This window comes from Mycteria americana, chromosome 15, assembly GCF_035582795.1.
Source record: "Mycteria americana isolate JAX WOST 10 ecotype Jacksonville Zoo and Gardens chromosome 15, USCA_MyAme_1.0, whole genome shotgun sequence".
Taxonomy (NCBI): domain Eukaryota; kingdom Metazoa; phylum Chordata; class Aves; order Ciconiiformes; family Ciconiidae; genus Mycteria; species Mycteria americana.
Genome location: NC_134379.1, coordinates 6,481,321 through 6,502,808, shown reverse-complemented (window position 1 = coordinate 6,502,808; position 21,488 = coordinate 6,481,321). Strand labels below are relative to the sequence as shown.

Below are 21,488 nucleotides of genomic sequence, written 5' to 3'. Positions count from 1 at the left end.
CCTCCGGCCCCGTCCCTTCTGCCTCACCGGGGGTCCCGTTATCCCACCGGGAGCGCTGCTGTCCCCAATGCCCCGCCGCTGTCCCCGCTGTCCCCGGGGGAGTCTCTGCTGCCTCCCCGGTCCCCCGTCGCCCCCGGGGGTCCCCGCTACCCCCGGATCCCTCCTGCCCCACGCCTCGCAGGGTCTTGGCTTCTGCCCCGCGACACGGGGGTGGCGGAACGCGGACCCTTCACCACGGCAACGGCCCCGGCGCCCCCGCCCCGTCCCTGCGTTAACGTGGGACCGGCAGCCCCGGGGCTGTAAGCACCGGGGGGGACGCAACGGGACCACGGCCCCGACGTGAGGAGGGGCAGCCCCGACATCGCAGCGCTTGGCACAGCCCGCTGCATACCCAGGGGCCGGGCGGGACCGTGTCGGGACCCATCGGTCCCCGGCTGAGCCGGCCGTCCCGTCGGGGCCCGGCGGCGCGCTCCCGCACTCGATCTCTCGTCCAGCGACTGCTCTGGCCTAGCGCGGGGCTCGCTTAGTGCTGCCTTCCCGCCTTCACGTGCTCCAGAGCCATGGCGGCCTCCGTGAGGGTCGGGAGCGCGGCCCCGGTGCCCGCCGCAGGTGGGCTGAGGCCGGGTTAACGCTGGGTTCCCGGTGCCGGTACGAGGCACTATTTCGGTTGCCTCGGAGGGGGAGGCCGGGCCGGTGGCGGGGGAGGCCGGGCCGGTGGCGGAGCCACCGGCCCGGCCTCCCCCGCCACCGGCCCGGCCCAGCTGGCCCTTTGGCGGCTCGACCGTGGGCCGTGCGCGGAGGGTTTGGTGGCTCATGAGTGCCGGTGATGGGCTGGAAATAGTGAATAATCCCCCTGCTGTCACTCCCCCGCCGCTCTCCGGCTTTGCCGAGCTGTAGGGGGGCGGTTGCTGGCGGGGGCCGACTTCAGGATGAGGCTCCCGGGGACGGGCCTGGCTCACCCGCTGCTGTTGCGTTTTCCCCGGTGGGATAACGGGATCCCCTCGATGGGGCAGGAGGGACCCCCCAGGGTGCCCCCGGGGTGCTTGGGGATGAGCCATGGGGGGTTGTGCCTGGTGTTGTCCCTTCTTGGGGGGAGCCAGCCCCACTCACAGGGTTTCACATAGTTACAGTGGTGCTTTCTGGGCAAAAAAAAAAAAGGTGTTTTTCTCCCAAAAGTGCCAGCGACCTGTCCCCAGCACGAAGGGCAGAAACCCACCCCCTTCTCCTGGCCTGCTTGTCCCCATGGGTGGCATGAGGGCAGCGGGGATGCCGGTCGCCCATGGGGTACAGGGTGCGCTGCCCTCCCAGTCGCTCCTTTAGGCCACCCCGTTTGTCCTGCAGCCCGAGGTCCCGCACGGCGAGCGGCGCAGCAGATCCCCGAGGAGATCCTCAGTAACGCGGAGCTGCGGGAGGCGGCAGAGGCCCTGCCCCGAAACTACAACTTCGAGATCCCCAAGACCATCTGGCGGATCCGGCAGGCTCAGGCCAAGAAGGGTGAGCGCCGGTCCCGGGAACGAGGGGTTTTGGGGCTGCAGCATGGCGGGTTGGTGCCGCTGATCTCCCCAGCGGCGAGGGGACCCGCTTGGGCCAGGGCACGGGGCCGGTGCTGCTGAGGGAAGGATGGTGCCGAGCTCCCCGGCGTGCCCCAGCATGTTTAGCTCTCCTCCCCTCGAGGCAGCTTAATAGATCTGTATCTCTGGATTATAATCACATCGGACAGGACAGGTTGAGCTGCGCAGACCTGTCAGCCTGCGAGATGTGTCTGGGACGCCGGCCAGGTCCCTGCTGCTCTCCTCTCTCCCTGTGCTTTCCTGCCATGCTGCCAGGGCCGGGCAGGGGGAGCCCCACAACACCCGGCTCTGGGGGGCTGAACGGGGAGCTGGGCTATGCTACGCCCTGGTCTGAACCTTCCTCGAGGTCCTCGGGGGTTTGCTGTAGCCCCAGAGGGGTGGGGAGTGGCCATGGTGGCCCTGGAGCAGGTGCTGCGGGGTGCTGCCAGGGCTGTCCCCCACCCGACATGCGCATCCCGCTGTGGCTGAGCCGGCTCTCGGTGTGTGATCGGCTACCGGCATCAGGGCATGGAGCCTCCCCCTCCGTCCCCGGGTGTCACCAGCGTCCCCACCCTCGCTTCACAGGCGGGCAGGGGCTGCTCGCGGGGTTGTGCGGTGCTGGGGGCTCTGGGCAGAGCCAGATTTGAAACACTCTGTCCACCAGGGAATGTCTCTGCCTGCTGCCACTGGGCTGGTAGGAGCTGGCAGGCGTCACGGGGGACGCTCCGGGAGCTGCTGCCTGAGCTGGTCCCAGCTGTGAGGCCGAGGGGCTGGAGGCTGCAGGGCCGCCCGGTCCGGCCCGGCTGTGGTGCGGGAGGCAGGGCTGCCCATCAGGATGCAGCGAGGCCACACAGCCGTGCCACTCCGGCTTTCGTTGCCATGTTTTGCTGCTTGGCACCTTCTAATTAAATGTAAATATGCGGCTGGGATTTAGGCTTCAGAGCTGGGAGTGGAGCCCATCAGCCAGCCAGCCGTGCTGGGATTTAAAAATCTGCGCGTGCAGAGCCCAGCCAGGGGCTCGTTGCTGGGGGAACGCAGCCTCCTGCCGGGCTGCGGCCAGCCCTGCCTGCGCCCTGCCTGCTGTGGGGTTTGGGGGGGCCGGTGTGTCACCCCCTGTCCCCATAGCGCCGTGTTGGCGGAGGGTGACCCAGCTGACTCCTGCTAACCCCTCGCTGGGGGAGGCAAAGCTGTTTGCAGGTCTGCTTGTTGGTGGCAGTCCAGGGCGGAGGGCAATCCTAAATGGTCCCAAACAGGCTGGGGAACGCTGGGACCCTGAGCTGCCCGGCCCTGCCAGGTTGGGCAGGGCCTGGCAGAGTGCATGCAGCTTTCCTTGGGCCCTGCAGGCTGGAGCAGGGTGAGATTAGCCCGGTTTGAGCCAGGTCTTTACGCAGCTCTGTGCTGGCCAGCAGGCTGGGCTTGGCAGCGCAGGGATTTCTGTTGGAGGGGGATCTGGAGAAGACGTTTGGGTAGATATCGCTGGAGCTGGGATGTCTTAGTGGGATCGGGAGGTGAAATAACAACAGGATTAATGGGGCCTCCTCCATTCATCTCCCCCAGCATGGTCCCTGCTCCTCCCCACTGGCCCGGGGCAGCCTGGGCGGACACTTGGGGGGCTCCTGGCTGGACCCCAAGCACTGGGGGTCCCAGCTGGGCTGCAGAGGCAAAGGGATTGTTCTGAGCTGCAAAGAGGGAGCAAACCGGGAAACATCATTCGTTGATGCCGAAAGGGGGAGAGAAGCAGGGAGGGGAGGTGCGGAGAAGGGCAGCGAGGACGATCAAAGGTTTGGAACAGCTTCTGTACAAGGAGAGATTAAATAGATTTAGATCCTTTAGCTGGAAAAGAGGCGAACGAAGGGGGATATGATAGAATTGTGAATGATGCGGAGAAGCTGAATAGGGGATGATTATTCACTCTTTCTTGTACCGGGAGAATCAGAGGCACACGTTTACATTATTAGGAGCGGTTTAAAATAAACAGAAGAAAGCACCTTTTCCTGTGCAGCACATAATTAAAATCTGGAACTCATTACTGCGGGAAGCGGGAGAGACCAGCAGTGTCAGCGGGTTCAAAAAGGGATGAGGTGGGATGATGTGCGCAGGGGCCGGGTGCGAGCAGGGAGAATGGATACGGCCTGAGGCAGGACCACGTGCACCCCAGCTGCTGGAGCTGCTGGGACTTTTGGCCAATTTCTGCCTGTTTTGGGGAGGGTCGTTCCTGCGGCTGCCGCTCGAGCTCAGCACGTTGGCCCCAGGGGCTGGTGCCCAGGTCCCCATTTTGGGGCATCCCCTGCAGCTCCTCCTAACCCCGGGGCTGTTTCTCTTTCCCAGTTGCCCTGCAGATGCCAGAAGGGCTCCTCATGTTCGCCTGCACCATCGCAGACATCGTCGAGCGGTAAGACGATGGCTTTTCCGTGCTTCCCCGCTTGGCTCCGGGGCTGGCGAGGGGATGGGGGCTGCTGCCACGAATGGGATGGCCGCTGGACAGGGCTGCCTGGGCAGGATGAGGCCCAGGGCTACTGCCGAGTGGGGGTGCGGGGGGCCCTGGCACGGTTGCCCTCGCAGGAACACCTCAGCCACAGCCTAGCTGGGCACGGGCAACGCTGCTGCCCTGCGGCAGGTCGCAGGGACTTGCTGCCAGCCCTGGGGACAGGGACCGGCACCGCGCCAGCCCGGCCCTCGCTGCTCAGCTTCTCCTCCCCTCGTTGCTCTGCCGGGAGCTGCTGACAAGCTCAGCATGTTGGGGCCCTCGCCGGGGTGATGGAGCCGGGGAGCAGCCGTGTTAACAACCGGCTGACGCCAGCTCGGTGCCTGCGCGCTCGCCGCAGCAGCGCAGCTGGTGAGGGGAGGGCTGGCAGTGGGGCCACCGCTGCTGCGCAGGTCTCCTACCCTGCTCCCCCACAGCCCCGTCCTGTCCCCGCAGCCAGACTCGGGGCAGCACAGAGGTGCTTGGAGGCAGCCCTTCTCCAGCTGGGGAGGCCCGAGGCCATGATGATGGCCCAGAGGGGGTGACTGCAAGCGTTTCCTGCTGGGCGGCCCCTTCCCTGTGGCTCCTCTCCTGATTTTCTGTGCCGCTTGGGAGGTGAAGTTGGAGGCTCCAGAGAGGAGCTGGGCTTTGCAGCGGCAGCAGATGCAGGCACCTTGCAGAAATTGGCCGTAATCTCCTTACTGCCGAGCGCGCCTCCCTCCCTCCCACCCTCCCTCCATCCCTCCCCGCCCGCTGGCTTCTCCCCGCTGCGGCTGCCCCCTCCCCAACCCCTCTCTGTTTTCGCACAGTGAATTAGTGCTAATAGCACGGCGTGCCTTGTCTGCCATCAGGGTCGCAGCACTCATTAGTAAGCTGCCTTCCCGGGGCGAGCAGGCTCGCCTCCCCACCGCCGCTAGCCGAGCAGCCGCCACTATGCCAGGTGGGAAGGCAGCCGTGCCTGCGGGCTTTGTCCCCGCTTTGCCACCGTTTCCCCCCCGGGACCGTGGCAGCCCCCAGCTCGGGCTGGGCGAGGGAGCGGTGGGAAGGTGGGCGCGGGCAGGGGATGGGTGCGGGGGGCAGGGGACGGGTGTGAGTGCGGGCGGCTCTGCGTGGGCTTGTCCCTTTAAGCGGAGCTGCCTCCTCTCCGGCTTTGGCACCCAGCCGCTTTCATGTCTCCGACTTCAAAGGCAGCGGATTAAGGGGCTCTTTTATCTGAATGAAACCGTAAGCCCCACTTCCCGGTGGATGCCGGGGTGCTGGCATCCCTGCTGGACTTGCCCTCCCTGCCGGAGGTGCTCCGCGGGGCTGAGGGGGGTTGCTGGGTGCCGGGGCGAGGGGTGCTGGTGGGAGATGGGCGTTGCTTGGGGAGAGGTGCCTGGCCAAGAGGAGGAACGTGGCAGCACCGATGGGTTGGCGGTTGGATGGGGGATGTCTTCGAGGCCGAGCAGATGGGCCGTATCCTTCCCCCGCTGCCACCGCACAGCACCCAGAGACATCCCACTGCCGGTCCCTTGCTGGGGGCACCGGGTGCCATCCATGATTCTGTTTGGGGACGTGGCCGTGGCAGGTACCGGAACTGCCGGCTGGAGGATTGTGGCCATGGGCAGGATTGAGCCCAGCCCTGTCCCCGCTCTCTCAGGGATGCGCTTGGGACCTGGTTACATTGCCGTAGGTGAGGTGTGAATCGCAGGTGGCCTCGTTAGTGCCTGCCTCTTCCTGCTATTAATATTCATCGCTGGCATTAATGTGGAATCGCAGCTTGGCCGCCGCTCCTGCTGGCCCTCCTCACCCAGTGCTGGGGCCGGACGAGCCTCCAACGTGACGGGAATCACTGCAGTCGCGTGCTCCGGCAGTGGCTGCCGCGGCCAGGCTGGAGACAGGGGCTCGGGGTACCATCAGCCCTGGGGTGGCATGTCCCCTTCTCACTGGGGACAGAGGGGACGCGAGGGCTGAGCATGCTGGAGATACCTACACCCACAGGGAACGTTGCTCAGCGAGCAGGCCGTCTCTCCAGCCCATCCCCGCAGCCTCCTGCCTCCTCCTTGCTGGTGGGAGTCGGGGTTTGGGGATGCCAGCGAGCTCCCTTTCCCCTGCATGCTCTGGTAATGGCTGCAGAGCTGTGCCCAGGGCTGGTGTCCCTGGGGTGACGGTGCCCATCCCTGTGTGTTCCGGCTCGACCGGATCCGTGTCTGCCGCCGCTCAGATGGAATATTTATCCCTTCTGCTGGAGCTGCCTTTTAATAAAATATTTGCGCCATGGTCTGGTGGTGCTGGGGAGGGCCGAGAGCGGGGACATGGCCTCGCTCCGCCGCAGCACAGGTGGCTTGGGGAGGATGCGGTGCTTTCTGTGGGTCCGTCTGTCCCTATGCAAGGGGATGGCGGTGTCACTGTGTCCCCCTCTGCAATGTGGGAGTGAGCAGGCCCCTGGGGAGCCCCAGCAGGGGCAAGGAGGGGAGGGGGCTGCAAGGTGGGGACCCCCCAATGCCTCATCCAGGCTCCGCAGTGTTGCACTGGCGCTTGCCGAGCCCCAAGGGGCTGCGGGGATGAAGATGTAGCCCAAGTGTCACAGCCGCTGCCTCCGGAAAGGCTGGTGGGGTACTTAGCCTGGAGCCTTTGAAATTGAGAGCGCGCTTACAGCATTGACCAGCGTGAGGCCCAGTTAATTAGCGTTAATAGGTTTGTCATTATCGAACCTGTGCTGGGGCGAGCGGCCGGCTGCGGGGGGGCGGCAGGGCCGGGGTCTGCTGAGCTGGTGGGGCGGCGGGCTGCCGAAACCGCATCACGACGCTCTCGCGGCACCTTCCAAATTGGCTCCGTTTGTCACGGCTGATGTAATTTGGCGGAGGGTAACTCGTGCTGGGGGGCGGCAGCGTGGAGAGGTGCGTGGGGGGAGCTCGGACCGCGGCTCGGGAGGGGGGCAGCCCCCCAGCCCACCCGCCGTCATGCCGGGGAGGCGGCAGCGGTGCCCCCTGCACCGCCAGCTTGGTGAGGGGGGGTGCAACCGGGAGCGGACCCCTCCTCTCCCTCTGCCGGGGCTGGAGCAGACGGATCAGCTGGGCTCTCAGCTGGGCTTTTGATTCCTTGTTAATAAAGTCGGCTGTCAGGCTTCGCAGCTGCCAATCCCTCTGTCTCCCTGCACCGCGACGGGGCGAGTGGCTCCTGATAATCAGCCGTGGCTCGGCGGCGGGGACGGGCGATGGCGGGGGGGGCGAGGGGCATCCTGATGCCTGCGCAGGCTGCCATGCCGCGGCCTTAGCACCTCCCAATGGCCCGATGGCTTTTGAGCATCCGTGCGAGGCAGCGCTGGGGGTGCGCAGAGCGTCCCGGTGACAGTGCCGTGGTGTACCCAGGAGCGTACCGGGACATTTCAGAGTGACAGGGGGTCTTGAGTCGTCTCTGGTTGAGCAGCAAAGAGTTAAACATCGTGCACGCAGCCCAGCAGCGCTGACACGACTTGAAATGCCCCGCTATGCCCCCACTATGGCCAGTGGCTGTGATAGTGAGGACAAAATGTTCCCTGAAGACCCATGTGCCTGGCAGGTCCCCGGTGCCATGAAGGCTGTCCCCTCCTGGGGCTGGTGGGTGGGCAGGACAAGGGCACCGGATCCCCTGGCCAGGCAGGTCTGTGATGTGCCACAGAGCACAGTGGGGCACTGAGCACCCCGGTGAAGCCAGTGGCATCACCGGGAGGTGCCAAAGGACCATCCTCGGACACTAACACAAGTCAGGATCTGGCCTCAGCTTCACAGTGCTGTAGCTCTGCCGGCCGGTGCTGCCTTCCCTTCTCCCCTTGTCCTTTAAGCACAACCTGGAGGCGCTGGCAGCGCGGTGCAGCACGCTGTGCAGGGGAATTTAATCACCGTCATTAACCGCACAACAGCATCATTAGGGAGAATGAAGTTCTCACTTCATTGGAGATGTTTAACCTCAGCCAGGGCAGTGACGGCGTGGGGGGGACCAGGCAGGGGGGAGTGCGTAGCATCTATAGGGCTGTCACCTCCCAGGGCTGGGATGTGCCAGTGCAGGTGTGGTGCCCACCACCATGTGCCCTGTGCCACCTCCTCGTGTCCCCACAGAGCCTGGGGAGCTGGAACCGATAGGCAGCACCGTGGCCCGGCCAGGAGGAAGAAGGGACAGGCACCATCTGGGTGCAGGACGGCCGCGGTGGCTTTGCCACTACCATGCACTGGGCCCTTGGTTTGCCTTACTTTGGCTTTTTTGCAGCTGCAAGGCCAGCAAAGCTGGGGTACCCCCGGGACAGGGGTGGGGTTGGGGTTGGCCGTGGCACCTCCAGTGAGGATGGAGGGGGAGGTCCTCTCAAGGGAGGGGACCTGGCTGGAGATGGCTGCTCTGGGGGGCTGCAGGGACACGCACTTCTCTCTGTCCTGACCCACTTGCAGATGCTCTGTGAGGCCCCGCGCCACCCGTGAGCGGTGATTGCCCAGCTGCAGCGGGGCTCTTCCAGCGCCGTTTGCAGTAAAATTGCAAACTCATTATTTTAATTACGTGCAGCCTTCCTGTGCTAATGAAGTTGGGAGTCTGGTAATGGGGCTCGGTGACGGGCTTCTCTGCTAATTAAGCGCATTGTTCTCAGCCGGGGCTGCGATCAGCCCCCACGCCCTGGGACAGCAGCACCCACTGGCACCCATCCCTGGGATGGGCTGGGCTTGGATGCCGCAGTGAAGGCAGTGGGTGTAGGGTTTGTGGGATGATCGTGGGGGTCTGCCTTTCCCCCGAGGGATAGGGTGTGGGGTATTTGCAGGGCTTAACCCTCTTGCTTATCCCCAGGGGTTTCCCAGCAGGGAGGTGACACCATGTTACAGTGTGACCGTGCTCCGAAAGGCCATGCACAGGCAAGGCAGGTGACTGTGAAGCAAGGAGCAGCCCACTCCGCGTCCCCAACCCCAGCGGGACATGTGGGTGCCCCAGCATCTCGGTGCTGCCTCCGTCCTCTGGCAGCTTCGCAGTGCCAAGACTCGATGCTTTCAACTCAGTCCCTGCAGTCCCCTCCCTGCCCAGGGCTGCTGGAGCCAGGCACAATGGACGTGCCAGGGCTGAGGACTCCTCTCTGCTGGGGAGAGCGGCTCTGCTTCATGGGGTGAGGATGAGCACGGTATCACTCACACACCACCACGATGTCAGGGGACTCCGCGCTCCTGCTGGCAGCAAACACTTTCATTTATTTGTCCAGGGGCCAGGATAAATCAGGGCTGCTCCAGCCCGGCACCTGCACTCGGGTAACAGGGACTGGCTGCCCTGTGCTTGGGGACATGCTGGCCCTGTGTGTGCCTGTCTGTCCCAGCGTTTTCAGCCCCCAAACTTGTCCCCAGGTTGCTGTCACCTCCGTCCCACACTGGCTGGGGAAGAGCAGGGCTGGGAGGATCCAGGGGTCCTGGCAGTTGGGATCGGGGCCAGGACCTGGCCTGCCCGAGCGCTCATCCTGCCAGTGCTGAGCATGGCGCTTTATAAATGGGATTTCGGGAGCCATCTGTTTAAAGGAGGAGATAATGAATTAGGGGGAGATGAGAAAAATGCTAAGGCCGGGCGGTTTTTCAGAATGAGCTGGGGTTTGCGGGACGTAAAAGATGAATAACCTCCCCACGTGTTCAATATTCATGAGCTCCCAGCTGTAGTGACTGGCTCGGCGCTGGGTGGGGACAGCCCCGTCACCACGTCCTCCCTGCCAGCACGCCGCTGGGACCCATCCGTGGCCATGACGAGCTGCAGGGACGTGAAACACCCGCAAGGACGCTCCCGTGGCTGTCCCTCGCCCGCATCCCTGTCCGGTCTGGTTGGCGAGCAGCTTCCCGGCCCACGTCAGAGGCAGGTGGCTGCTAATTGACATTTCCTTCCTCTGTAGTTTGATGAAAGGCTCCGGCGACACCAAACTGATTAAAACATCAAGGGGAGGCCCCCGCGCTTGCCTTTGATTTGTCTCAGGAGATGATTGCTGCTCTGCTCGACCATCCAGCCCGGCTGGCGCGAGTGACCCCGGCACGTGCCGTCCTGGCACCTCTGCACCTCTCCTGCCGGCACCGCCAGGCTGCCGGCACCCTTCCAGCCTCACCAGCCGCGATGGCAGCACCATTGGGCTCCCTCCTCACCAGGCATCGTCCCGCAGCCGCTTTGCTCCTTGCTCGGCCATGGCTCCGCTCCCTGCAGCCAGAGCACGACGGTTCCCCGTGGCCGGGGCAGGGCCCAGCCCCTTCTCTCCCTGCCCGTGGGCCAGTGGCCACGTACTGCCGGCTGCAGTCCCGCACGCCAGGCGGGGGCCACGGGTGCCTCTGCCAGCCTCTGCCCTCCTCCCTCCGCCGTTGCTATTTCACTTTCTTGCTCTTCACCCCCAGGGACTTTCTCTGGGGTTTGGGCCAATTTGCATACATTTTAATCTATAAAAAATTAAGCGGCGCTGGCTGCCGCTCTGAGTCAGACCTCCCCGTCCTGAATCTTAAGGAGCTGAATAATTTTCCACTTTTGCTGAGATGTGTGGAGTCTGATTCATGTTCATCTCATCACCTCTCATTAGAGGAGGGGGCTGGGGGCTCGGGGGGGTGGGAAAGAGCCTTCTCGAACCTTTGCCGGCAACCCCCAGCCCCACGGCATGGCCGTGCAGGCAGTGGAGGAGCCGTCCTCCCGTCCGGGCCACGCTGGTGGCGAAGCACCACAGGATTTGGGTGTTGGCAGGATCTGGTCCATCTTCTGATGGTCCCCAACTGTGTCCCCAGCCCTTGGGACGCCGCGGGGAGTGGGAGATGCCCGGGCTGGACGCAAGAGGTGGGGATGGCTTTGCCCCCTCTCCGGGGATGCTCCGGCAGAGCTGCTCCCCTGTCCCCCTCCCCGGGCGCTGACGGATGGGCCGGAGCTGTTAATATTCAGCACGCTCCGCCATTTCTCCACCTTCTGCCATCTGCCCAGCTCTGCCCACCATTTCTATTCTTGCTGCCGACATAACGCTCCCTGCCTGGCGCTCCGGGGGGGAGCGCGCAGGACCCTGGCCCCCAGCCAGCACTGGGTGCCGGCGGGGGGTGATGCTGTGCCAGGGCACCCACCTCCCCCAGCCCCTTTGCCCCAGCCCCGCGCCAGCGGCAGGGGGGACCGCGCTGGCACCGAGCTACGGCCGCGGGTGCGAACCTCGGCGTAAATAAGGAATTAGGATCTGGTTTAAGCAGCCCCTCCAGGCGTGGGGCTTTGTCATTGCGATACCTGCTTTCATCCGTAAACTACCACGGCAGCTCCCTGGGAAGGCAGCCAAGCTAATAATCCCCCGAAATGGTGCAATAAAATACCCAGAAAGGTGGTGCCTTTAAATCATGCCAGAGCCCCGGCTTTGCTGCCTGGTGCCGGTGTGTGCCCCTCCGCTGGCTGGTGGGTGTGCCGGGTAGGCTTGGGCCGGAGCGCCGGGATGCCGGAGCAGGGATGGGGAACAGCGCCAGCGTTCGCTCGGTGCTTTTCCTCGCCAAGCGCTACCTAAGTACCAGCTGCTCCTGGAGCACACCCAGCTTGGCCAAACTGGCACCCGCGGGTGACGCAGCCGGGTGCGGGCTGGGGTGTACCGGCTCACACGGTGCCCGGGCACAGGGGGACGGTGGCTCGGCCAGCCTGGCTGGCACAGCTGGGGATGCCTGTCCTGGTGGCTGTGGTCCCCAGGGCCGGCTGGCGGGAGCGGCAGTACTGCGCTGCGCCGGGTCTCCCTCTGCTCCTCTCCCGCTGGAGCATTAGGAAGCTGGCAGCGTATTGTTTGATGAGCGGATAATCCGCTGAATTGCAAACAGCTTTACCCAATTGAAGAGGCGGATTACCGCTCTCGAGCTTAATCATGTTGACATCTCGGAGAGTAGCCAGTGCTCGTCCTCTTTGGCGCGTGGCGAGGGGCTCGATGGCAGCGCGGGGTCCCCCGGTAGTGGCGTGCCACGGGGCTGGGGGGCAGGACGTGAGCTGTGGTGACGGCAGCCAGCCGTGACCCTCACTGTTGTGCCTCCCTGCAGGTTCACGGATGCAGAGGCAGTGGTGATGGGCGACGTGACCTACGGCGCGTGCTGCGTGGACGACTACACGGCCCGGGCCCTGGGTGCTGACTTCTTGGTGCACTATGGACACAGCTGCCTGAGTAGGTGACACTTGGCCCCGGGGCACTGCTGAGGCGGCCGCGCGTGGCACCGTGGAGGCTGCACCACTGCCACCGTGCCATGCTGAGCAGCTCCCCGCCCCGCTGGACGCCAGCTTGTAGACTTAGTGCCAAGGGCTAATCCCTTCCCAAAGGGATTTCTGTTCTTCAGCCTCGGTTGCTGGCTTCGGACGGGGCCAGGCTGGTTGGGTAGCTGCCCGTGGGCAGGGTTTTGGGGTTAGCAGGGCATGCTTGTCCTGCTCGGCCATGCGCTGCCACAGTGCCAAAGTCGCAGCCCTGTGCCCAAAAGCAGAGCAGCAAGGCCATGGCTTGGCAGGACCCCGCTCGCGCAGGAGCCGCCGATGGGGACGGGGCTGCTCTCGCCCCCCACTCCACAGCTGTGGGCTTTGGGGGAAGTCGGGAGCGACGGTGGAGGGGAGCAATGGCCTGGGGGTCCTGCTCGCCCAGAGGCTGGCGCGGGGCCGGGGAAGGCGGCTTTGCGGGTGCAGCGCAGGCTGGGCGGGGAAGGGAAGGGAGGAGGAGGCAGTGTGCTCCCCAGGCGGACGGTACTCTGGATCCAGTTGCCATGGAAACTGCGCTGCTGTCCCAGATGCTGCTAACTTTGAAGTCCACCCAGGATGGAATCAGCCCAAAAATAACAATAAGACACTCTGGGTTTTAAGGTGGATCGGCAGAATTGCCGTAGTGAGCGGCAGGCGCGTGCATCGCTGCTGCCTCCGTGCTCCCAGCACCCGGCGGCCCTCCTGGACGTTTATGGGGCCATATAAACGGGTTTGAAGAATTGCGTCGGGCTCCGTATGAAATACTGACTCCCTGCTCGAGAACTGTGTCCCGAAAGCCACGTCAGCGTGAGCGTTCGCGGTGATAAATATCTGTGCTAGGTGCTTTGTTATGGAAGGAGGGTTATGGGCACCACTAGAACAGGGAGTATAAAACCCCTGGTTTGTAGCTTGCTATTACATGAATGAACAGCGGGAAGGGGAGGAAGGGGCCATATTCAGCGGCGCTCGGGAGAGCACCAGTGCAAGAGCTGGGCTGCTCCGGGGGACGGGAGTCACATCTTCTGGAGCTGCTCCCTGCAGGGGTAGGCAGGCACTGCCAGGCTGCCTGTCCCCAGCCCAGCCACCATCCACTGCCCACGGCTGTGTGGTCCTTGCCTGCACTGGGCTGGATGGGTCGCAGGGCACCCTGGGGTGCCCACAGAGTGCTGAGAGGGTGCTGGGCTCCTTTCGGACTGCCCATGGTGCTCCCGGCACTGGCTCGGCGCAGCCGCCTTGGTGGGGAGCCCCGGGGCCGATGGCAGGGCGCATCCCAGCGCAGCACACAGGCACTTGTCCTCTCCCTCCTAGCCCCACGTGCCCCGCGGGAGGGAGTAATTTGCACTTAATTGTGATCAGGTGAAGAGCACCAAAATGGGAAGTGAACGCGGAGCTGCGGATCGATGTGGACTCTGTGTACTTTAATTATTCACTTAATCGTGGTGACACAGGCTTCTTAGCACCGGGGGTAATTAGATTTGTGTTCATTGATTCCCCAGGCTGCCATTATCCAGAGAGAAATGAGCGGGTGCTCTCCGCGGCTCCCATCTGCACCCCCTGCCCGGGGTGCTGGGGGTGCCAGTGCAGGCAGAGGGCACAGCCCACCCTGGCCTGCCTGCACTGGGGCAGCTGGGATGCAGGGAGCCTCACCGATGTGCTTTATCCCCCGGCTGCGGGCGGCAGCGGCAGGGTCTTGTCGGGGCCCCGCGTGTACCCCGCACTCACACTCTCTCTCTTCCTCTTACCAGTTCCCATCGATGCCACGCAGGGGCTGAAGATGCTCTACGTGTTTGTGGACATAAAGATCGACACGTCCCATTTCCTCGAGACCATTCGCTTCAACTTCACAGCAGGCACCTCCCTGGCCCTCGTCAGCACCATCCAGTTCGTCTCCACAGTGCAGGTGAGATGGGGACCCCCGGCAGTGTGAGGCGCGGGACACGGCTTGTGCCTCCCCCCACCTTGGCCCCAGCTCGGTCCCTCCCTGCCCCATCTCCTCCGGGGCTGGAGTGGCTGCCCCAGGGTGCTGGTGGTGACGGTTCCCTTCTGACGAGTCGCTGCGATAATATGCTGCTGCCGTAATGTTGATCAAGTACTTTATAATAACTCTGATCAATGTTTCATGGCAGCACCCCTCCCTGGCTCCCCTGGGAGCTGCTCTGTAAATGTCAGGGCAGGCAGTGGAGCACTTGGCATTTTGATGCAGTGCCAGCAGTGGCAGGGGAAGCTCCAGCAGGTCTGTCTGTCTGCCCCTGAATGGCCGGCTGGGCAGGACGGGAGGAGATGAATGAGCCTCTTGAGCCATGTCTATCTAAACATGGGGCTATCGAAGCGTTAAGCGTTTTCCCTTGTCTTTTAATTGATACGTTGGCTGAGCCTCGCTGAGCATCTTGACTGTGCGGGGCTGTTACCCTCCGTGACGGTACCGCCCCGAGCAGACCGGCTCCCCTCCGCTGCCACCATGCTGGGACACAACAGCACGGCCGTTGCTGCTGGTGCCCCATGGAGCTGGGACTGCCAGAGCCAGGGTGTCCCCAAGGGTCCCCAGCAGTGCCAGGGACCACCAGCCTCAGCCATGCTCTGTGCCACGGTCTGTCCCTGATGGCTGGCTGACCCCGCATCTCCTGCAGGCGGCATCGCAGGAGCTGCGCTCCCAGTACAAAGTGTGTGTGCCCCAGTGCAAGCCACTGTCCCCAGGGGAGATCCTGGGCTGCACATCGCCCCGGCTTGCCCAGGACACGGACGCCATCGTGTAAGTACCCGGGGTCCTCCAGGACCCTCCTGCCTGGCCCAGGCTGCCCGCCCTGCCTGTACCCCCTGCCTGGCCGTGGGGTTGTTCTGGGTAGCGGGGGGATGTCCGTGGGCTGGGACAGGCCCCCTCTGGCTCCCCACGCTGCTCGGAGTGGCGTGTGCTCGTAGCACAGAGGAAATAATTGAGTCGTATATCAGAATAGATAATAGATGGAAGGGCGGGTGGATAATCGGAAAAGACAAATGGCCGGGGCCCAACATCACAGCAACATTAATTTTATTTAAGGACAGCAAATTAGAGGGAGCACTTCGCTTCCTATCACCTAATTATTTTAGGTAATGGAAATGCTTAATGTACTGTGAATACAGTGTGCTGCAGAATAAATAAATACAAGGACCCCACCCTTGGGGGGAGCCGGGGAGCCCAGGTGTGGGTCCAGGCCCCGACAAGCCCCTTCTCACCCGCCTTGCCAGGAGCCAGCAGTGCCAGCGCCTTTCCAAGCACGGCCATGCAGGGACCCAGGCTCATGATTGCCAGGGCAGGGGGCTGGCAGGGCTCTGGCTTAGCCCTGAGCCATGCCAGGGCTGGGGGAGAGGCACTGCTTTCCATCTCTCCTCAAGGGCATCGGGAGCGGGCAGGGGTGGCTGGGCCAGCACCGTGTCGGCGTGAGCGAGTCCCACCGCCGGAGGAGCTGCGGTGCGGTACCGACCGGCCGCCTGTGCACATGGCCAGCGTACCTGCGTCCTCCCCGCGTTATTATTTTCTTCTTTTGCCCGTCTCTGGGGCTAACTTTTGCAGACAAATTAGCTTTGATCTCCCAAAATGTCATTCTCCAATTAAGGGCAAAATCTAGTCAAGTTTTACGTCTGAATTCATTTTCCAAGCCCTCACTCCATTAGGGCAGCTGAATGAAAGGCTTTGAAATGTAATTGCTGACTTGAAATCCGATTAGAAATAGAAGCAGCAACGTCTAGAACCAGCCGTTGAGATGGAGCAGCTCCCGGCCGCCCCACACCAGTGTGGGCATCCCTCCTCGCCCCGAGAGTGGCCGCCTCTCCCGCCCCAGCGTGCCGGGGGGCTGCACGGAGACGGGGAGCCCTGGCTGCACCCGCTGCCCCCAGGTCCCAGCATGGAAGCTCGGGCTCCCGGCATCTCCGTGCACCACGGCTTGGGAAACCAGTGGGCACATAGATGGGCACTGCTGTTTCCCGCGTGCTGTAGCTCTCCCTCCCCTCTTGGCAGGTATTTGGGCGACGGGCGTTTCCACTTGGAGTCCATCATGATCGCCAACCCGGGGATACCTGCCTACAGGTACGGGCAACCAGGGGACACCTGCCTGTAAGTACGGGCAGCCCACGGGCACCCGCTCCGGTCCCCAGCAGCCTCGCGGCAGGGAGCACCCCAGCTCCCCCAGCGCACTGGGGACCACTGGGGACCAGGAGCAACCCCTGCCCCGTGGCTGGGCAGGCAGCTGCCTGCAGCGGGCACAGGCAGGCGAGGGGCTGTGGGGAGGGTGAAGAGGTGCGTCAGGGAGACGAACGCCAGCCATTTACTCCAGCTGAATATAAACATTTTGACAAGTACCTGTGAAAGCTCATGGAGGTGCAGCCATTAAAGCCTGGCTGCTGCAGGCAGAGGCCATAAAGCGCGATGATGAGGCCGCTGAAAGCAGATGAAATATCAAGAGTGAAAGGCTGGGCCCATTTGGCAAAATCTGAATTTCTTAGTAGGTCGTTTGTTACTAACGGGAGGCGCGCGTCAGGTTTATGGTGCTGGGGAAGCTGCCGAAACCCGTGCGGGATTTGATTAAAATTCTCCTCGTCAAACAAAGCAACAAATCAAAGATTTCTTCATAATTGATGAGCCAGGACAGGGGGGAGCCAAGCGTGGAGCCGAGTGTGCAGCCCAGGCTGTGCTGGGTGTTGGGGGGCTGCGGTGGGACTCTTGCCTTGTCCCCGTCCTTGTCCCCTCTCTGCGCCCTGACAAGCCAGCTGGGCCCTGCATCGGCCCCGGGGGGAGATACGCCGTGGGAGGCAATTAGTGCTAACGAGGGAGGGGCATCATTTGGGGGGGCAGGGTTATGGGGTGCGGGCAGGTGATGGGGCATGCGTGAGCCCGGCTCTGCTTTGCAGGTACGATCCCTACAGCAAGGTCTTCTCCCAGGAGCACTACAGCCACGAGCACATGCGCCGTGCTCGGCAGGATGCCATCCACGCCGCCGCCAGCGCCCGCTGCTGGGGGCTCATCTTGGGCACGTTGGGGCGGCAGGGCTCCCCCGGCATCCTGCAGGTACCAGCCCCCTCCCCATGGCCCCCACCTGGGCACCGGCCGCTGCTCCTGGGTAGGGAGAAGGACCAGGCACCATGGGCACAGCGGCCTCACTGCCGGGGCGGGGGTGGAACTGGCACTGCTGGCGGCCCATCGGTTGCCACTGGCCGGGGTCTGCGTGCCCCTGAGCCGAGCAGGCAGGGCAATTAGCAGCGGATGAGGGAGGCCAGACAAGGGCTTATTAAACCTGGCTATCACTGGGGAGAGCTGGCCAGCTCAGAGACCCCCCCCAGCATGGGCAGCTCGGCAATTAATTCCCTGGGTTTGTTTTAATTGGATGAACTTCCGATCGGGTTCACCGTCCCTGCTCAGCCGCCGCACTGCCGCTTTCTGCACCCTGGCCGGGCAAGGGGAGCAGAACCACAGTGTCCTCCCCCATTGGAGTGGGGTGTCCTGCCCACGGCAGCCCTGCTCACACCCAGAAATTTTTGGGGAGCCACAGGTGAGATTTGGGGCAGCACAAGGACCGGTGGGCAGAGCAGGGCAGCAGGAGCCCAGCAGCCACCATCCCACTGTGGCCGCAGGGAGTGGGGGACGAGGACAAGGATGTCCCTGGCCCCTCCTGGGCCCCTCTCCTCCTCCTGCAGCCTCTGGCCGTGGCCAGCCCGTGGCAGGCAGGCATCCCAGGGAAGACAGCCACTAACGAGAACAGATTGTTGTCATTGAGCGGTAATTACTTCATTAGGCTGAGGCACACGCTGGGGAGAGCCGGGCACGAGCCGGAGCCATGGCCCCCGTCCCCATCACTGCGCCTGGCCTGGGACCACCGAGGGGATGTGGCAGAGCTGGGACCCACAGAGGGTCTGATGGCCAGGAAGGGGCTGTGGGCAGGGCTTGGGGTGCTTGCCAGGGGCACCAGTCTGGGCTCCCCTAACGCCCCCGGGTGCCTTTTCCCCCTGCAGCACCTGGAGTCGCGTCTCTGCGCCCTGGGCCGGCCCTTCGTGCGGGTGCTGCTGTCCGAGATCTTCCCCAGCAAGCTGCGGCTCTTCCCTGACGTGGATGCGTGAGTGCTGCTGATCCCCCTCCGGTCCCCCATGCCGGGGTCCCCAGGGTTCCCCATCCCTGTCTGGGCCTCCGATTCCTGCTGGAAGCTGTCCTGCTGTCACCTGGGCAGGCCCTGGCACCCTGCACCCCCACGAGCGCTGTGTCCACAGGGCAGGGAGGGGACAAAGGTGACAGGGTGGCTGGGCACTGGGGACATGGCTGTCCTTGGCAGGGTGGCTCCGGCACAGTGGGGACCTCGCTCCCTGCCCGCTCCGTTCCCTTCCCCGGGGGGCTGCTGCAGGCCTTCATTGCATCTTGTTCTTCCCAAAATGCTCGTCCCCATCCGTTGCCACGTGTTTCTCTTCCAGGTGGGTGCAGGTAGCCTGTCCCCGACTCTCCATCGACTGGGGAGAAGCCTTCAGCAAGCCACTGCTGACACCCTACGAGGTGAGCACCCCCCTCCCGTTTTGGGGAGACCAACCCTGGCTTGGGGTGACGCCCTGAAGCCTCCCGCAGTGCTGCGGTGCTGTGAGCCACCAGGACGGGGACGTCCCTGCGGCCAGGCAGCGTCCCCTCCTCTCCCCGTCTGTGCTCCGTGCACAGTCTGCGCGTGCTGCTGCGATTTCCGATCTCTTGTGAAACCAGTGGGATTCCCGGTGGCGCGAGCTTCCCTCCAGCAGTGCCCTGCTCGGCATGCCAAGCCACCGCGCTGGGACCTCTCCCAGCACTGCCGGCTCCCCCGCGGCGGTCACCGCTCGGGGACTCAGCTCCTTGTCCCCTCCGCAGGCTGCGGTGGCTCTCCAGGACATCGAGTGGCAGCAGCCTTACCCCATGGACTTCTACGCCAGCCAGTCCCTGGGGCCGTGGACGGTGAACCACGCCGGCACGCAGCCCCCACGCCACGGCCGGCCGGCACAGGTGGGCAGTGTGGCGTCACCGGGGCGGTGGGATGTCACCGGGGCAGCGGGTCCCCACTTTGTCCCTTCGCTCTTGGTGGCCCTGCGGGGCGGAGGGGACGGGCGGTGGGAGCATTGTCGCAGGTTGAACACCCAGTGCCACACGTGCTGTACGGTGCCCGGTGCCGCGTGCCAAAAGCGCCACCCTGTGGCTTCCTTCCCGGTGAACGGTAACGGGGCCGGTGCCAGCCCGGCTGGGGGGGGGGACGACACCGACACCCGAGCTCCCCCCAGCCCTGGACAGGGTGAGAGCCCGCCAGGCCCTGCAGCTCCCCGGGAGGGGGGATCCCCCCAGCCGTGCCCCATGGGGTGCTGTGGGCCGAGCACGGGCAGGTTCATCACGGGTCAGGTGGCGGCTGGGGCCCAGTCCTGACCCCCCCCCGCTCCCCGCTGCAGGGGAAGCCGCCCGCGCCCCCCACCCCAGCGGAGGGCGAGGAGAGGCCGAGCACCGGGGGCCCAGCAGCCTCGTGAGCACAGCCTGCACCCTGTCCTGCTGCCACAACGCTCCGGGACCGGGCACGGGCACTGACACCAGCCCCCCGAGGGTAAGCACCGCCGGGGCCTCCCGGTACCGGCACTGGAATGGATGGGGACGCACGCCGTACCTCGACGACAACGCTGCCCGCAAGGACCGTCCCGGCTGCCCGCGGGGAGTGCCTCCCTGCAAGGCCAGGCCGTGCTGCAGGCTCTGCCCCCGGCAGCCCCCGCTCGCACCGGGGGTCCCGTCCCGCCCCGTCCCGCCCCGTCCCGCCGCGCCCTCGATCCCGCTCCCTGCGCCGCGGCCTCCCGCCGCCAGGGGGCGCGCTGGCGCCTGAGCGCGGAGGGGCACGGCCCCTCTCTCCGCGCCGTCCAATGAGCGCGACGTGTTTGGGCGGGAAGGGGGGGCTAGCCGGAAGCGGCTCTCTCGGCTTCCGGTGGCGGCGGGCGCCATGTCGGGGGGACGGCCGCTGCGGCTGCTGGGGCTGCACGGCTACCGGCAGAGCGAGCGCCGCTTCCGTCAGCGCACCGGCGCGCTGCGCAAGGCCCTGCGTGGCCGCGCAGAGCTGGTGGCGGTCAGCGCGCCGCACCCCGTGCCCGGCGGCGGCGAGGATGACGACGGGGACGACCCTCCCCGCGGCTGGTGGTTCTCCGCGCCCGGCACCTTTGAGGCGGGGGAGGTGGCGGCAGCGCCGGCGGGGCTGGAGGAGTCGCTGTCGGCCGTGGCAGCGGCACTGGCGGAGCACGGGCCTTTTGACGGGCTGCTGGGCTTCAGCCAGGGCGCGGCACTGGCCGCCATGGTGTGCGCCCTGCGGGCCCGCGGCGACCCCCGCTTCCCTGTGGCGTTCGCCATCCTGGTGGCCGGCTTCGCCAGCCGTGCCCCAGCCCACAGCCACTTCTACCAGGAGCCCATCGCCCTGCCCACGCTGCACGTCGTGGGCGATGCTGACACCGTCATCGCCGCCCCCCTCAGCAGAGAGCTGGCCCAGCATTTCGTGGAGCCTGTTGTCCTCACCCACCCCGGTGGGCACTTCGTCCCTGCGGCTGCGCCACAGAAGAAGGCCTACCTGGACTTCTTGGACCGCTTCCACCCCGGACAGGGACAGGCTGATCCCCCGGGGGCTGGGGCCGTTTGATAACAGTCTCTGTAATAAATGGGGCTCCAGTGAACCACATGCAGCCTGCCATCTTGGTGAAACATCACTGTGTTTCCATGCCCTCCAGAGGGGCCAAAGAGTCCTCATCAGCTCACTGTGCTGCTCTGCAGCGTTAACACAGGGCCAGGCTAAATGGATCTTTGTTATCTCCCTTTTTTTTGCAGCTTTGTTGTATGCATGAGAGTGAGGGGTTTGAGGACAGGAGGGTGACACTGCTCTGTGTGTGTGAGGTGCTTTTAGAGACTTGAATAGCCGTTCAAAATTAGGGTCCCTCAGCTTGGCCACAGGAATTGTCTGCAGAGCACACAGATCCTGCAGCTGTTACACCCCAAAGATCTGTGTTTTTAATATTTAATATATAGTGAAAGCTATTAAGCCAACTTTCCAGCTGGTCTGGGTCTACAAAATCCTCTTATCTCTCTGGCAGTGCCAGGGCTGGTGTTTGTTTCAGGAATGAAATGTCTGCTGGTTCAGTGTGTGTGTGTTGGGAGACCTTTGTATTTTCCTCTGTACAAAGCACCTTCGTGACCAAGAAAAGCTTGTCGCTACGTTTTTGGCTCTGATGTTTTCCAGAAGCACGCGGAAATCTTTATTGTTGTTACAATAGCAGGCATCCTGCTTGACTGCTGCTGGGGCAGGCTGGGCTCTCCCGTCTGC

At 64.2% G+C, this 21,488-nt stretch overlaps 2 protein-coding genes across 3 annotated transcripts; both read left to right on the top strand.

The window, feature by feature from the left end:
• The first annotated feature begins 534 nt into the window (after nt 1-534).
• On the top strand, nt 535-19,939 carry DPH1 (diphthamide biosynthesis 1). 2 transcript variants are annotated; one of them, XM_075518086.1, is made up of 12 exons: nt 535-609; nt 1,342-1,494; nt 3,879-3,942; nt 12,000-12,121; nt 13,926-14,080; nt 14,808-14,929; nt 16,172-16,240; nt 17,062-17,218; nt 18,160-18,260; nt 18,610-18,688; nt 19,028-19,159; nt 19,594-19,939. In XM_075518086.1, the coding sequence occupies exons 1-12, from the start codon at nt 561-563 to the stop codon at nt 19,666-19,668; spliced, it is 1,278 nt and encodes a 425-aa protein (XP_075374201.1). In that variant the 5' UTR covers nt 535-560; the 3' UTR covers nt 19,669-19,939. The 2 variants fall into 2 exon arrangements, with proteins under 2 accessions (XP_075374201.1, XP_075374202.1); XM_075518087.1 differs by having other exon boundaries at nt 541-648; nt 19,594-19,937.
• Nucleotides 19,940-19,963: 24 nt separating this feature from the next.
• OVCA2 (OVCA2 serine hydrolase domain containing) lies at nt 19,964-20,866 on the top strand. Its single transcript, XM_075518088.1, has one exon. It carries the CDS (start codon nt 20,127-20,129, stop codon nt 20,808-20,810), a length of 684 nt encoding a protein of 227 aa, XP_075374203.1. The 5' UTR covers nt 19,964-20,126; the 3' UTR covers nt 20,811-20,866.
• The last annotated feature ends 622 nt before the right edge of the window (nt 20,867-21,488 follow it).